General features: G+C 37.8%; 2 protein-coding genes and 1 long non-coding RNA gene across 3 annotated transcripts; 1 reads left to right on the forward strand and 2 right to left on the reverse strand.

Moving 5' to 3' along the window:
• The first annotated feature begins 22 nt into the window (after positions 1-22).
• Positions 23-3,147, forward strand: LOC120797353. The gene is made up of 3 exons (XR_005708505.1): positions 23-101; positions 2,452-2,507; positions 3,048-3,147. It is a non-coding gene; the product is annotated as an uncharacterized LOC120797353 (long non-coding RNA).
• cldn15a (claudin 15a) lies at positions 711-4,633 on the reverse strand. Its single transcript, XM_040140924.1, has 6 exons — positions 4,540-4,633; positions 3,484-3,708; positions 3,041-3,205; positions 2,627-2,708; positions 2,425-2,532; positions 711-1,406 (listed from the first exon to the last, which is right to left on the reverse strand). The coding sequence occupies exons 2-6, from the start codon at positions 3,698-3,700 to the stop codon at positions 1,310-1,312; spliced, it is 669 nt and encodes a 222-aa protein (XP_039996858.1). The 5' UTR covers positions 3,701-3,708; positions 4,540-4,633; the 3' UTR covers positions 711-1,309.
• A 4,376-nt stretch (positions 4,634-9,009) lies between these two features.
• Positions 9,010-11,617, reverse strand: fis1 (fission, mitochondrial 1). The gene is made up of 5 exons (XM_040140397.1): positions 11,507-11,617; positions 11,008-11,140; positions 10,348-10,424; positions 10,024-10,129; positions 9,010-9,893 (listed from the first exon to the last, which is right to left on the reverse strand). The coding sequence occupies exons 1-5, from the start codon at positions 11,549-11,551 to the stop codon at positions 9,790-9,792; spliced, it is 465 nt and encodes a 154-aa protein (XP_039996331.1). The 5' UTR covers positions 11,552-11,617; the 3' UTR covers positions 9,010-9,789.
• Between the last annotated feature and the right edge of the window lie 89 nt (positions 11,618-11,706).

The following is an 11,706-nucleotide window of genomic DNA, read 5'->3' on the forward strand; positions in this document are numbered from 1 at the left end:
CTTCCGCGTTCGTCCGGCCACGTGGGCTTCTCTCATTGGAGAGGCTATTTTAACATCTCTCATGATGTCCATCCAGCAGAAGAGGCTTGGACGCTCGTCAGGTCTGCAACTCATCGGCACGAAAACCGAAAGTTAAAGATCCCTTCCAGACATGTTTTAGGATATATAAAAAAAGATTCTGCTTTGAGTCATCTCATGCGTATTAAATGTTATTCCAGAAAACTGTTCAACTACCTTGTTAAGAATTCTAGAAAAGCTACATCTACTCCCACCCTTCCTTTGAAAAATCCCAAATCTATGAATATGCATATTTTATTCATTTCAAAACTTCTAAGTTCATTCCCAGTGTTTCAGCACTAGAGCAGTGATTCCCAACCGTGGTCCTTGTACCCCAGGGGCTACTTGTGCAGTTGCTTGGGGGTATGCGGAAAGCTCAATTAAGTGTAATTTGACTAAAATATATACATACATATATGTGTCTGTGTGTGTGTGTGTGTGTGTGTGTGTGTGTGTGTGTGTGTGTGTGTGTGTGTGTGTGTGTGTGTGTGTGTGTGCGCATAATAATTATATATACTAATTTATTTTACTGCAATTGTTTATGAAGAAAACCTCTTAAAAAAGAGCAACTTCATTGGCTACAGGAACACAAGGTCAAACCTGAATGTTTAGCATAACACGTTTTATTGTGTGCAATCGTATATAAAAAAGAAGAAAACAAACAAAAAACCAAAATACCATCAAAACAAAGACAACCTGCCCTCCCCCTCTTACACAGGTACTATCTATAAAACTGTACAAAACAACACACACAAATATCTGGATTATCACACTTTTGACCTTCCCCTTACAGATGTCTAGAAGCGTACACGCAGATCATCAAACGATTGAATTTCTTTCAAAATAAGTGACTGTATGTAAATGTATTTGTGCTAACATCATCACAGAAACATAAATAAAATCATTGCAAGCGTATAGTTTGGTTGTGCATTGAAACAGTGACAAGTAGCTCAGCACTGTACAATGTTTACAACATCAGTGCTATCATTTCAATGCTATAATTTTTACAGAATGCATACTTGAGATAGTGGTTATATACAGTTCAGTGGCGCTGTGTTTCTTCCATCAGTGAGCATTTGATGGACCTTGAGCTTTTTCAAAAAGTCATGGACAAAACAAAAAAAAATCTGAGGTGTAAGAACCGAGCACTAGGACATGTTAGGTGCATCAGCAAATAAATGCAATGATGAAAACGTTTACCCCAGGGATTTGTAAGAGATTTGATCGACATAGTTCTGTTTTCATATCCTGCTCACACATATGCATTTCGGCCGTAAGTACTGGCAGCCACACTTCTGGTCGGAGCAGCTCCAGAATATACAGTTCCCCTAGTTTGATAGGGCAAAGGGCTGCAAATAAGAAGGTTAAACCAACTGTCAGTGACACAGAGCAGATATCTTATTTGTCCAGAAAATCAACAATCTTGAAAGCATTTGACCGGGCAAGTCATAGTAGCAAAGGTTTTAACTAACATTAACAGCGGTTCCATTACATTCAAGTGTCCCAGAGAGTCAGCATGCACAATACCTAGATCCTAAAAATGAAGCCGCTAAATGGAATTCAGCCATCATTAATCCTGTTATTTACACTTGTAATTTTCCTATGTCAAAATGTCATCCACTACAAGGTCGTATTTCACAATAAAAGTATGAGAAGGCTACGTTCTGTTTCGAGTAAGTTTTATTTGCAGAATTTTTTTTTTTTTTTTTATCAGGGCGGCGCCAAACTCAGACATTTTCAAATCTTAAAAATGTGGCTTTAACCTCCCCTGTCTCTGACCTAACTCAGCCTTTTCTCACTCCGAACCCTTCCAGCCACCAGGTTCCTCTATTTTATTTTCTCCCCTGCACATTTGTATCATGTGCAAATGGTACAGCTGTTTGAAAGGTATGACAAAGGTAACTAACTGCTTAAGAAGATAAGAAAAATCATGACTAATCATTGACCACATGCCAAACACCCAAACCTGTTGGTATTGCACTTAATCACAATTTCATAATGTCATAAACATGTGCTTTTAGATGGTTGGCCAATATCAACCAGTTCAGGTGGTAACGTCCAGCAAAAGGTCTGGTTACATCCCAGAAATGGATTTAGTGGAACATTTTGCCACAACACGGTGCCAGAGTGACATTCAATTTTTTTCATGGACAGTTAAAAAGCGATGCATTGTGTTACAGTTATTTGCAATCAGTAAACATATCTGTAAATTGTGAGGTTGAATTATCAACTGGCATCTACAACAAAAGTGATTCCAAACTATTGTGAATTTTGACAGATTCTTCTCCTCAACTCTGTACAAAAGTGCCGTATAATTATGTGCTAGATAGAGGCAGAGAGGGATCAAACGGTTACAACTGAACTTACTACTTTTCCTCTGTGCCCATTTTGCAGGAGCAGGTGAGACAGGTTCCTCCTGCGATGGCGAGCACAGCGGAGCACCAGCCGATGTAAAGCCCCTCTCCTATTTCGTACCTGCAACGCACAACATAGTGCAGTCAGCTGACACGCATGCGAGCTTCATGTTAGGCCTTAATACCCCCCCCCCCCCCCATCGCCACTATTTTACCTTGTCCCTGGATAGAAAGGGTCAAAGAATTCCTGAGTGATATTGAAGGCATACCAGGACACTGAGACCATTGTGCAGACACCTTTTGATAGAAAAAAAAAATCCCACAAATATTCTTTAATCACCTAGAATTAGTGAAGAAGCTGGTACATTGTTTTACACAGATACAAAGGAAGGAAACCAAGAGGATTTGAATGTGCAGTAAAACATTATCATGATTTATTAGCCTTATGGTGTTCTACTTTATTTATAGGGTAGTGTATTAGGAGGTCATTATTATCAGGGTCATCAGAAAGAACATAAGTTTTCTTGACTTTGGATTCAATCTCACTGATTTTCATAATTCTTAAACAAATTTTATAGACAATTTTGAAAACATTTTATTTGTGTGTTTTTTTCTGTTTGTTTTTTTACCTTGAAGTATGAAAAAGACTCCAGCAGTGCCGGCAATCCTCCCTTTGAGAACATAGTTTTCCCCTCCTGCCTTCGAACACTGTACTCCTATCAGGGCCGCCACTAGACCAAAGGTGCCCAACGCTATCGATATGATCATCAAGGCACGAGACGCCTGGATGTAACCTGGAGGTGGTGTGGAAATCAACAAACAGCCACTGAGTTCACCATCTTTCAGCCGCCATCTGCCTTTGTCCAAGGACCTATAAAATCTTGAAATCGCCCTTTAACAGGTCATTGCATAATCAGTTTTCTAATTTTTTCATTTTTTTTAAGTTAAAGAGATCTATGTTTGATATTTTGTGTATCAAAATTGAAAAAAAAAAATGTAATTGTACACTGAAAATTATTTATTGCAATTAAATGAATTTTTTTTTTTTTTTCGGGGGGGGGGGGCAACATACCACTCAAACCGAGCAGTGAAGGGAACTCCCTGCAGTTATGAACCCCAGTCGAGTCCGTTGCACATGACATCCACAAGTTTTCATAGATGGTGGAGGTGGTGATGACGTTCCCGTCGATGGTGGACGTCCTCCAGTAGCGATTTGGCAGGGCAATCCCCACCATCACCCATCCAATGAACCCCAAAACCAAAGCCACTACTTCCACAATCGGATCCATTCCCCCTCCTTGGTCCAGCAGTCAACCAAAAATATATCCAGGTTTCAAATGTTATAATTCGATAAAACTTGTTATTAAAGTTTGAACATCTAATTTCGGTGAGTGTGTGAGAGTGCGCGGTGTCTGTTCTCCCACTGTGAGATGTGCTCAGCTCAGCAGATATGTATAATGATTTATATGACTTGCTTTCTCTCCTCCCCCCTCTCCTCACACACACACACACACACACACATACACACACACACACACACACACACACACACACACATACTCTGTCTTCTCTTCTTCTTTTTTTTTTTGCATTTTACACCCCTGAAACTGAGCAGGTGTTTATCAGCTCACTCTCAGGGTCCAATGTTCATCTGTCGCTCTTAATGTCACTACACTGTGTATGTTTACAGGTACATTTATTAGACATATTAATTCCTCTCTCTTTTTCATTCAAAATGCATCTGATCACAAAGAATGAATCACATTCCATTTGGTTAATGAACCGATTTTTAAAAATTTGATGAAGAATCAAACTTTATTGGCAATTTATGAAAAGTTTCCAGTAGGTTTTTTTTGTGATGGAACTTTCTGAAAAATGTTGATAATTGTTGATTTATACCCAAGGTTTCATACTGAAGTGTCATTAGACAGTTTTTGAAAATAGTCAACTGCACCCTGTTAGTTTTATTGTTTTGGTTTGAATATCTCAAGGCCACAAGACACAAGGTCACAATCAACCAGCGTCAGACCCAGTATTTTGTAACATATAGAAAAGTGTCAACACCTAACTGGTCTGTTTGAAGGACCAAAGTAACAGCTAAAAGCAACAGACAAAGGTCTCAAATTACCCAGGTTATCCTGTAATTTCCATGCCTGTGTGTCTTCATTAATAATCCTTCTGATAGCTGCAGGGTCAGCGTTGCCAAATCCAGGGCACACTGAACACACCGAGTTCACCACACACACTGATAATATTAAGCTAAATCTTAACCCGCTTTTCAGACAAAGCCGCCAAGGGTGTAGGGGCGAGGAGATTTGTAAACCAGCAATGTCATCTGTATAAAGGTCGAGAATGAGCTTCCAGAAAGAGATGCACACAGTTCACCAACAATAAACCCGAAGGAAGGCGAGCTGAGAGATGAAGTGTTTGCAGAGGAAAGTTTATCAACTGCAAAACAAACTGCAGTGACACAGCAATTCTTATGAAATTTAATCAAAATCTATAGTTAACATTTAGGAAGGGGTGACAGCAGTCACTCAATACTATAGTGCTACATTTTAGAGAACAAAAAGTAATCCGAATACATGATTTGCACAGTTACGCACACCAGATTTTTACAATTTTGATGCTTGAAATGCATCTATCGTTCTATCTGCGCGTCTATCGTTTCCAAACTGTGGAACGCGTTTTCCTAAAAAGAGAGAAAGTTTTCCGGCAATAAACTTTTGTGAAGGAGGCTAATAAGTGCTATTGAGGTAATAAGAGTCTGCTGTGGTGTGCAATTATCCGTGACGAAATAAAGAGATTGCAGAGAAAGTTAACGTAAAAATAAAATTTTCCATGACAAAGATGATTAAAACATCATTATGAAAAGGTGTTATCTCAGTCTGTGAGTTATTATATGGTGCAAATGGATTAAAAATGTAGTCAGCTGTGTTTTTTGATGTTGTAAAAGTTGGGTTTCGTCTGCTCCTTTATTGTTTTGAACAAAGACTGAAATACTTTCATTTGCAATATTAACAATGTTTAACTGGTTCTACACAGATAATGGAGGTATTTGAAAAAAGCTTCCTATTTTTCCACTTTTCTTTCAATTTTTAAAATGTTTTTCTTGTGACTGAAATCAATCTAGTAATTTGTAAATGCTCTGCGAAAGGCAACTGGACTTGCTTGAAGTTCTTGAGGACGTTTCGCCTCTCATCCAAAAATCTTCTTCACTTCTGAGGCACTTACAGAATACCATGACCTGGCTGACTGAGAGTCTTCACAGACATTCAGGTAATAACACATTTATTAACATCATGGACACTGTCTGTCACTATCTGGGGTCACTTTCTCCTACAGAATGGATGTCTCTGAGACTTCAGAGTCTGCGCTTTGTTATTCCAATGCTGAGAGAAAAATCGGTCATGTTCAAAAATACGGATGGAATATATGATTTAAAAAAAAACATTTATTTTGAAGGGCAACCTTCCATTTTCCACCCGTTTATTAAAACAAAGGGAGAAATTCAAAACGCAGCTGCATCTGAGCTAATCCCCTGCGTCCTCCATCTCACCTCCACCTGGGCGCTCTGAAAACTAGCTTCTGTCCCGGAATAAATGTCTCGTTTTATGGCTGTGCTGTTTGCAAAGCTCCTTTTTACAGTTTGTTTGGCTAAGCATTCGTTGCTGTTGAGTTTGTGCATATAACAGCGGCTTTGTCTGTAAAAACAAAACTTTATGTGAGTTTTTCTTTGTGTTTTGTTTTTTTAAATGATAGCTGAAAAGAGGGCCATAACTTTTTCACGTGTTTTCCAGGAAAAACTCATTAAAGGGAGGTGGGATGAGCATGTGATGAGGATACACAATACCAAAGACTGCACAGAAGAGATACACGCAACTAAAAAAAAAGATTTTGGTGTGTGTGTGCTGGTTTATTTACAAAGGGAACATGAGCAACTACTGTAAAAAATAAAAAGAGAGGGGAACTTGCTTAATTTATAACCATTCTGTAGTCCAGGCCTTTATTAAAAACTCTCATTTCTGAAAGCAGGAACGTTGAGTTTAATTATTTTTGCAATTATAGTGCAGCTTTCGAAATACCTGTGGCGTGGAAAGAGTTTGTTCGGGAATTTTGTTTTTTGGAATATCAGTTTTAAAACTATGAAAAGCATGGCAGATAAATACAAGAAAACGGTGATTCCCAGCAGGATGTTGAAACGAGTACATACTCGAGAACAGTGTGCATATTATCACACTTTTTAGCTAGCACGCCAGCGGCATGACCGCAGGGATGGCTCTCCCTTAGTAACTCTTGGATGTACCGGCTCAAACTTTGGTACAGACATTTTAAACCGGATTCCATGGCAAGTTGGGAGTTAATAAGCATTTTCTATGCAGTTGTATCACACACGTACACATATTGTTTAATCAAACATGACTGAAAGAATTTTGACCCTGCAAAAGCATGGACACCCATTAAAAGGTCTTTTTTTTTTTTTTGTGCCACAAAATGTGGCCTTTTCCACTGTTGGTGTTGTTTTTGTCTGCGGACAGTGAACAATCCAGAACAAGTGAATGAATATTGCTGAAAATGTATTTATTTCTTCAAGCCGAGATGCTCTGCAAATAACATCTAAAGTGCAATCAGTACAATAAGAAGATGGAAAGAAATATTCGAAGCTGTGAAGAAATCTTATGTGCTCATTAACTACACATAAAAGTGTGACAAAATCCAAATTTATTGTCTCTGTGTGTCACTGCCTAATAGGTGGTGGCAGACAATAAACTGCTGTTCAACTGGATTATACAATAACTTCAAAAGACTGTCTAATGACAAGTATACAGTGTGTATCTTGACCAATACACCCTGTTCCCAGATGTATTCCGTTTCTTCATGGTGATTACATATTAATTTCCCTCAGCCATGTGTTAAAACAAGTGGATAGCCAACGAACATTGGCCCCTTGTAACTGAAACTCACTGAAGCCGATCTGAATTACACTGGCTTGATGAATCATTGATGTTTAAGTGTGTTTAAACCGTGCATGGGAAGAGCTCGAAGACAACTCCAGCTCTCGGTTAGATATTAAGTTTATATGCTGCTCCTCCGTTTAGATATTCAATTAATTTTTTGGGACTACCCACCCTCATGTTTCGATTTTCTCTTTGCCCACTCGATCACGTCTTTCACACCAAAGATGATTGTTTTCACCGATATATCACTGGGGAGTTTCGGTCATGTCAGATGGGTTAATGAGTAACACCCCACGAGGCTGATAACAACACATACAATTGATAGCCTCAATAAGCCTTCCTGTCATAAAAACTGCGCTGGCGACTTAACTCTCCCCCAGGCTAGAGACGTGAGGATGATCGACAGCAAGTGGACTAGGCCGGGCACGTTTTTGTTCAAACATGTGCGGCTCAGCCTTACTGCCAAAGGAAGGTAATGTTCACGATGCCTACTCTTCCACAGCGTCCACCAAAAATTTACTGTAAGTTTAATTGAGTCACTAAATTACAGTGATAAGAATGGGATTGTATACTGGACTTTGCTATGCCAATAAAAGAATCTTATAAAAACGACTTTGATAAATGGATCATCTGCAGGTTTACAGAAATGGAAAATTACTTTCCTGGTCTTTCATAACAATTAAAACCGTAAGACAAACTCACTAATATCCTTTTCCCGTATTGTGGGCATTTCCCTCCTTCATCCTCTCAAACAATGTCTGAATTACAGGCTGCCTTGTGCTGTACTACTTCATGACATTCATACACTTAGTGAATCTGAAATGAAAGTTGGTTTTTATGGTTGGTGAATTATGAAGTAATTATTATATGAGTAAATACAGACAATGTTTAACTGTCCTATGGGAATTTATCCAACATTTTTTCTTAAGCTGGATTTGATATTATCAAATGATATTTGTTCCAGACATCTATTTCAAAATGTCCTTCCAAGGTCCAATTACATATCACAAAGCCCTCTTGAACAATTACATATTTATTTCATAATTACTATTTATTTAAAAAAAACAAAACCTTTAATCATTTTGTACTTTACTATTTTCTCTTCAATCTACTTTAAACTATTACTCCATGAAAGTTCAGATGGGAATATTGTGCTTTTAACTGAACTACATTTATTTGACATACAAAGGGCTTATAAAATATGTGTTGTTATAGATTAAACTATCCAACTGTATATACAGATAGATCTGAAACAATTAGTCAATTAGCTGACTGACAGAAAATGATTTGGCCGCCATTTTGATAACTGTTTAAGTCTTTTTTTCACGCAAAAATGCAAAACATGTCATGATTTCAGCTTCTTAAATATGTGGATTGTCCAACTATTGGCTGGACAAAACAAGTAATGTAGAAGTCACTTTGTAAATGTGTAACTTAAGACCTATTGAGAGATTTCCGATTGTTTCTGACGCTGCTGGTTTATCAGCATTTGTGCGACTATGTTTGTTGTATGTCTTCTATTATTTCTGCACTAATTTCTTCAATGTTGTGCTTGGCTCTGTGTGTGTGTGTGGTACTCCAACACTGAGGGAGCTGTCATTGAACAGCTCGACAATAATTTCCTGAGATCTTCTCTCAGTCCGAAATCATTTTATTTATTTAACAAGATGGAAAACACAAGTCATTAAATGTAACACTGATACATGTTTGAAAATGCATATTACATAACAAACTGTATTAATTTTCAATAAGTGCTTTGACTCCCTTAACTTAAAAGTTGTGTTCAGAATAAATGAAAACAAAACCTCTTGTCCAAAATAAATGCAAACATCTGTTCACTGCCCACACAGCAGCAGCTGGACTTACAGTTCTTTAACAGCAGTATAGCAAAGTCACTGTTAGCTCACCAGCAAACAAATGATTCTGTTCCTTTTGGTATTACAAGCTACACTTTCTACTTCACCAGCAACACTTTCCTTAACAATTCTTTATGTCAAATATAATGAAAAAGACAGGTACAGAACCACAACTGCAGTTTTACGAAGATTTTTTTTTTATAAAATGTAAATGTCAACTTAGGAATTTTAGGCTGCATACTAACTAAGAAATTACATGAAATTGAGCTGCATATTGTCTATTCTAACTTATTTACACTAGTAATATTAAAAGTGTCATGCTGTAGTTTGTGAGTAAATAGCTACATAATGTCATATGTATGGTGAATTTTAACCCTGTTAACTATGAAAACAGGTGAATTACTGGCATTATTTAAATGCTTTTATGAGTTGCAATAAATACTCAACTTCAAAACAAAATGTTGCTTCCTTCAAGGTTTCTCCACACAAGTTTTAATTTTCTATGCAGGGGAAAGCTCAGTGTATCAGCCCAGCAAAATGAAGACAGGTCATCTCACGTCCAGGTTAGGATTTGGCAGCTCCCTTTGACACAGCCAAGCCGATGAGTCCCGCTAAACCGGCCACGCCAAGACCGATTCCCCCGACGATTGCCATGCCAACCAAGCCGTCTAGATGACAATAGGTGAATGTTAGGATGGAGATTTATTCACCTTAAAACATGGTCAGGTACAACACAAACAAATTCTATCATCTAATTACAACTCAGATGTATTCAGGGAGAGCTTTATTCACTTCTACCTTTCTTTAAAGCCTTGTCGATGAGTTTCTCCAGCTCCAGAGCCTGCTTGTTCCCGGGCTCGTTCTTAAGAAGAGACCGGATGTACTTCAGGGCTTTTTCATATTCCTGGAAGAAGAACAGAAGGGAGGGGAAAAAGAAAGTACTCTCAGATGTTTAATAATATGTTAAGGCCGCATTTAAAAAATGCTTTTTAAAAAAAAAAATTACTCTCTACGAATTAACACAAATAATATGAAGCTCAAATGATGACAAATGCTTTCAGCTAGAAAATCCCACATATCTAACAGTGTTAGAATTGTCATGACGTTGGGAATGACACTAACTTTGAGTCTGTAGTTGGCCACTGCAAGGTAGAACAAGAAGTCCCGGGGGTCCTCCTTGGATGCTTTTTGAACAAGCTCTACAAGGCATCAAAAAAATGACTCAAATCATTCAAACTAATGCATTACAGCAATCCTCACTTTGCAGAAAGTGAAGCTGCCATGTCCCTTGTCTGATTATTTCTTATTGAAACCCTGTCTGACATTCAACAATCTTAGATTTATAGTAATGGCAGTAATAGGAACAAGAGCTTGACCTATAAATTTTCAATGTTACCACACTATCTTATCTTATCATAGATAGATCAGAATTGCAGCATACTGCATGTTTGCTGATATGTTATAAGAAATTGCTATACGGAAATACCAAAAATATGTTTAAAGGTAATTTATAATCAGTGTAACCTTTGCAAAGTTTGTCCACCCTTATGTTCTTTTTTCAGATGTAAAATGTACCAGTGTGTATCACAATTCTTTAAGAACCAAATTTAAAGGAACTTTATCAAAAGTGTTTGATCACATTGTAGGTTTATAGTGGGACCAATTATCATCCAATATGGTGTATGCTTTGATTTTTTTTTATTTTATTTCGAAAAATAGGGGGTATTATGTAGCTTTGAAACTAAAAATATAATAACAAGAACATATATTGCTTTAACTTACCGTCCAAGAGGACAATCCCCTTCTTGATGTCCTCTGAGTACTTACTCCTGATCAGACACCAGGCATATTCAAACTTTGTTTCTTTGGAGACAGCTCCCTTCACCAGCTCACTGTTGTATTTCTTCTCAAATTTCTGCCACAACACAAGCAAATATCGTCCGACACGAGCGCAGAGTTGAATCACTGTAATGTCTAACTAAACACATTTTAATTACTGTTTGCTTCCACTCCCAAAGTGCTTTCAGCATCGTTTATATATTGTTCTATCGGCGAAAATAACAAAAACAACGTGACTAGTTTTTCCATCAAAAACACAGTTAGCATTAGCTAGCTAACTGACGCAACAGAGTACGCCTCGTACATGTCGCATTTTCAATAAAGTTTCAGCTTTTGCCAACTAGACAGATGTTATGAAGAAGACAGTGCGAGTCTCGTCTCTATCGTGGGTTTAAATGTATGTTTGGTTGGAAAGAAGAGGTTTAACAAAGTCAAAACTTACTAAAAGGTCTTCAGGAGCTACCACATCACTCAGTACAGCCTCCATGTTTCCGGAAACAGCTTTCGGGCCCGCCCACCTTTATCACGCGACATAATAGTGCTTACGTTGTCTTTACGTCGTTTAGTTATGTGTCTGTTTCGTAATAATAACAGTAATAATAATGACGCACGGAAAAAATTACACACAAGTTAAGGGGGAAA

This window comes from Xiphias gladius, chromosome 12 (genome assembly GCF_016859285.1).
Source record: "Xiphias gladius isolate SHS-SW01 ecotype Sanya breed wild chromosome 12, ASM1685928v1, whole genome shotgun sequence".
NCBI classification, from domain to species: Eukaryota; Metazoa; Chordata; class Actinopteri; order Istiophoriformes; family Xiphiidae; genus Xiphias; species Xiphias gladius.